The sequence below is a fragment of a genome, unplaced genomic scaffold (assembly GCF_019419815.1).
Source record: "Pyrus x bretschneideri cultivar Hongxiangsu unplaced genomic scaffold, Pyrus_bretschneideri_v1 Contig30, whole genome shotgun sequence".
NCBI classification, from domain to species: Eukaryota; Viridiplantae; Streptophyta; class Magnoliopsida; order Rosales; family Rosaceae; genus Pyrus; species Pyrus x bretschneideri.
The window spans coordinates 2,409,457-2,414,524 of record NW_025999613.1 but is presented as its reverse complement, the minus strand read 5'-3'; the positions used below and the strand labels follow the sequence as shown (position 1 = coordinate 2,414,524).

The 5,068-nt window shown below is 35.6% G+C and overlaps 1 protein-coding gene across 1 annotated transcript; it reads left to right on the top strand.

The window, feature by feature from the left end:
• Positions 1–2,342: 2,342 nt before the first annotated feature.
• Positions 2,343–3,981, top strand: LOC103964576 (remorin-like). Its single transcript, XM_009377525.2, has 5 exons — positions 2,343–2,541; positions 3,116–3,166; positions 3,274–3,361; positions 3,502–3,583; positions 3,760–3,981. Exons 1-5 carry the CDS (start codon positions 2,343–2,345, stop codon positions 3,979–3,981), a joined length of 642 nt encoding a protein of 213 aa, XP_009375800.2.
• The last annotated feature ends 1,087 nt before the right edge of the window (positions 3,982–5,068 follow it).

Below are 5,068 nucleotides of genomic sequence, written 5' to 3'. Positions count from 1 at the left end.
AAACTTTAGAGGATGTTTGACTCAAGGCGCGCACACACTCTTGGATGAACTCAATATTTTTTTTCTTTCTCTCTCTCTCTCTCTCTCTCTCTCTCTCTCTCTCTCTCTCTCTCTCTCTCTCTCTCTATGGAAAAGCTACTGGCTAAAACACATAAATATTCATAATCAACTCCCTTCTAGAAAACTACAGAAGGGGATAGACAAAGTAATTAATATTAGGGCTACTTTACATATACTCAGTTCTTGAAAGTGGATAAAACCATTCTTTATCCCATGATATTTATTCTTAGACAGCTTTGTATTAAAGATGGATATTTAATTCCACGAGGAGGGAATTCCAATAGATAAGCCTAAATCCGTTGTACGTTTGTGGTAGTGGAAGTTGTGTTTAACACCAGTCCAGTGTCTGCGTGTAGGCGTGTTGCTATATCTTGCTGAATGAATAAAATCAAAAGAGATGTCTGATCTAGTGTATTGAGTTAAGTACGATAAAGTGACAATTGCACCGAGGTATGGAACTTTAAGCTCCAATACCTCTTCCCCATCGTCTTTAGAACATAAAGGATCTCGTTTTGCATCTAGAGTTGGTATGGCCATATGAGAATTTGAAGGCTTTGTTTTATCCTCGTTAAAGCGACGCAACACCTTCTTGGTGTAGTTTGATTGATGAACAAGAATACCATCTGAACAATGCTCGATCTCCAGGCCAACACAGTATCGAGTTTTCTCGATATCTTTCTTCTCAAATTCCATCTTAAGGTGCGCGACAGTTTTCTCAAGCTCTTTCAGAATCCCACTGAGATTCATGTCATCGACATAAACTGCAACCATCATAAAATTGGAATGTGACTTCCTAAGAAACACACATGGGCATAGTTTATTATTCACTTAACTTTGACTAATCAAATACTTACTCAGACGGTTGTACCACATCCGTCTGGATTGTTTCAATCCGTAGAGTGAACGCCTAAATCTAATCAAAAGGGTGTTCCGTAGTAGAACTATTTGATTGAGTCAATGTAAGTCATTTATGCTTTCATGTAGATTTTCGTATCAAGATCCCTATAAAGATATGCGGTTACCATGTCCATGAGCTGCATATTTAGTTTTTCGAAAACTACAAAACTGATAATAGTGCTGGAACCAAATTTGCGCATATCCGTGGACGGAAGCGAAATCAAGTTGGACTTGTGCGCCCTTAATCTCCAGCGAGGAGAGATGGGTTTGATTTGTTTGGTGGGGGGGGGGGGGTGGTTGAATACGAATAGGATTGCTTACATATCTCCAGGAAGGAGAATCAAATTGCGGGTGTAGTTCTAAGAAATAATGGTGTCATGTGCAGTACATTGTGAACCATCCTTGATGAATAGCCTATGGTGAGATTTTAAGGAGATGAGTTCTCCATGGAGATGTCTATGCGTAGATGGCGGCGTATGAGAGAAAAGTCTCGCTTAGAGAGACTATGCAAATATTATATAAATCTTATATAATATTGATGTGCGACATAGTGCATCAATAATAAAACACCCAATGTTAGGTGAATCAATATTGTGTTTTATGTAATGCACATATTTTATAAATCCTACACCACTCTCTCAGTATAATATATCATAGTATTAAAAAAAATGAACAAACGACGTGTATCATATATGTGAACTAGTGTCATTTTGATGCTGACAAAAGAGTACATATATATATATATATATATATCATGTTCTTGTGGTGATCGAATTGTGCGACTGAGAACAAGAGTACACATGTTAACCAATGACAACAGTTATCGATCAGTCCACGCCTTCAAATGGACTACAATGACTATTTGCCCTATGTAATCAATTATTTATCCATGAGCATTCTATTTGTCCTTTTATGTAAATAATACACTTTTTAAGTCAAATAATAATTACATTAAAAGTCTAACCATATATATTCTCAACCCATAGGGGCATTATTTTTTTTTTCCTTCAATTTTCCCCATGAATTTATTCATCTTTCCCAATTGGTACGTAGCATGTAACGTATCAACACATGGAAAGGCCAAAAAAGGACTAATCAGTAACTCAATTGGAAACGTCTGATCTCAAAACAATTTTTTGTCTGGTCCCAATCTATTATATATATGTAACCTCCTACAAAACCATCACCTTTCACCTAGGTCTTTCCACCAATCATTTTTCTTGTAACACACGACAGATTTCCGGATCCCTCAAAGCTAATCTGTTTGTGATCATTGGGCTTATTTAGTTGGCTATAAATTTTGGTGACGGTTGACGTTTATTTTCATTTCTCTTGAACTTTTTGTTGTGTCTGTGTGAACTGTGGCTAAGCTTAAAGTCTACGTTATGGGAGATCAGGAGGAGCACAAAAGGGCTGAGGGTGAAACTCCCTCTGTGTCCGCAATACCGCCAACAGCAGAAGAAGTCCCGGCGGTTGTTAAGAACGAAGGAGAAAATCATGCCACTGAAGACAAGAGTGTGATCCCAATTCCTGAAGAGACGGCATCTCCTCCTCCTGCTGCTCCTGCTGCAGCAGCTGTCAAAGGTGCACACTCCCCTCTATATCTTTCTCTCTATTTCTGAGCTTTTTAGATAATTATTGTGACATGAAGCCAGACGTACAAAATACAAAATATCTTCACTTTTACGGGTATTTTTCTTGATCGGTGACGTAACTAGACTAAAGTAATTTGTTGGAGTCACAAAATATTTTTCATATTAGAATTGGGTGGATCAACATTTTGTGCTTATAGAAGATATCAATAAAGATGAATGTTTTGCCTCAAGAAAAAAATAATAATAATAAAGATGAATGTTAGCAAGTGATATTGATCTTAGTTCGATAGATAAATCATTTTTGCTTATGTCAAAAAGTAAGAATTCATAAACTTATGTACAAATATGAAATTATTTATTAATCTTAAACCCTAAGCACTCCCACTACTTAGTTTTTTTTTTTTGAAATTTTCATGGGAGAAAGGCAATCTAGAAATTATAAAACATTCACCATTTTTCACCTTCTCACTTTATATATATATATAGAAGATAATCAATTTGCGGATATTCATATTTTGCTCATATTCCTCAACTAACATGTGGAATTTGTTTAACATTCTTAGAGATTGCAAACCCCGCAGTAAAGAAAGGTGTAGGGAGTTCAACTGACAGAGGTATATATGTCTATGATTTGTTTGTTTCTTTGAATCATTTTCTGTACATCCCTCAGTTGCAAGATATATATTAAAAACTCATCATTTTCTCGTATTTTTTTTTTCAGATGTATTATTTGCAAAAATCGAAATGGAGAAAAGGCTGGCCTTAATTAAAGCATGGGAAGAAAGTGAGAAGACAAAAGCAGAGAACAAGTAAGTGGTCATGTATATCTTGATTTATAAAATAAATTAATAAAAACATGAAAAGTGTTGAAGCATCCTTCAAAATAATTATTATTTATAATGCTTGATTGAAGCATTTGAAGTATTCCAACGTTTTCAACGATTGACAGGGCATGCAGAAGGATGTCAATAGTAGAATTATGGGAAAACAACAAGAGAACCAATGTAGAGGCAGAACTCAGAAAAATTGAGGTAAAATTCCCGAACCTTGGTTGCAAAAATAAATGCTTATTAACCACCTGAGCTACAAGGTCTTTACAGTTCTTTTAAATTCCTTCAAGTATGCTTGCGGCTATTTGATCCATATGATTACATTAGAACCTATTTTGGATACTTGATCAAAGTGTTTTTTCAACCAATCTGCGTAGGAAAAATATGAAAAAAAGAAGGCAGGGTATGCTGAGAAAATGAAGAACAAAGTTGCTGAAATACATAAAACAGGAGAAGAAAGGAAAGCTATCATTGAAGCCAAGAAAAAAGAGCAATCCCTGAAGGTGGAGGAGACAGCTGCGAAGTTTCGTTCGACTGGAAATACACCAAAGAAATTGCTGTTGTGGTGCTGCGTCTGTCAGCATTCTGCAGTCAAATAATGAATCAACCACCAAAACAAAGGGAGGGGCTAGCTTTCAAATTTGGTTAATTTGTTGGTTTTTTTATTTGTAGTGCTGCACAGTTTTTTCAATAAGTGCAAAATCAAACACATGCAGAACATTTATAGTTTACTATTCTTCTATTTTGACTAATCTACTAAGAAAAATAGCAAGTTTTGAAAGGGCAAACCTTTTAGAAAGAAAACGATGGGGACAGAGTGGAGGTATATTTGAAATTTCTGCCCTCCCTCCAAGCCCCTCCAAGCCACTTGTCTTATTGAGCCCTGTACTTCCATAAGTCCAGTTGAAAGTTGGGCTTGTCTTCATCAAAGGTTTTCTGAACTTAACAAAGCCCAAACGTGAAGCTTCCTCAACTGCAAAATCCCAGGTCAAACAAGGACTGTGAGAGTGGTAGTACTTACCTAAGTTGCCTAATCAAAGCAAACTTAACAAATCAACTCCATTGTGCATGAACAAACAAGAATACCTAAAGATGGCCTATTGAGTGCTACGTCAAAATAATGTCGACAGTATTTGACTAGTAATGGATATATCGTGGGTATTTAATTTTGTGATTTAGCACTGACTCGGCTCCATATAAGTATAATGAGGCAACTAGAGATTCCTTACTTAAGGTTGTACGTAAATTGTCGACAATTATTATTATTATTATTATTATTATTTTGACAAACAATAGAAAAATCTACTCTAAATTCATCTAAATTATAGAGAGAGAGAGAGAGAGATTCAAACACAGTACCTTGAATACATGAGCAAACACTCTTAACCAGCTGAATGACATATAACTTGCAAATGTCTGAAAATTTTAAATGGCAAGGACCGAACTATATTGACTCCAAATGAAAGTAGTGCAGAGGAAAGCTAAACCCTTAAACAAAATCATTTCTCTCAACCCACCAATTAATAATTCAAATCATGAACACTGTTATGAAATTGACGATATGTGAGCAGTGAAATAAAGTAAATAAGACACAATATTTACGAGGTTCGGCAAGTGTGCCTAAGCCCTCTAGACAATAGTAGTACTTTCTTTAATTATCTGAAATAATATGAGTACAAAGTAACT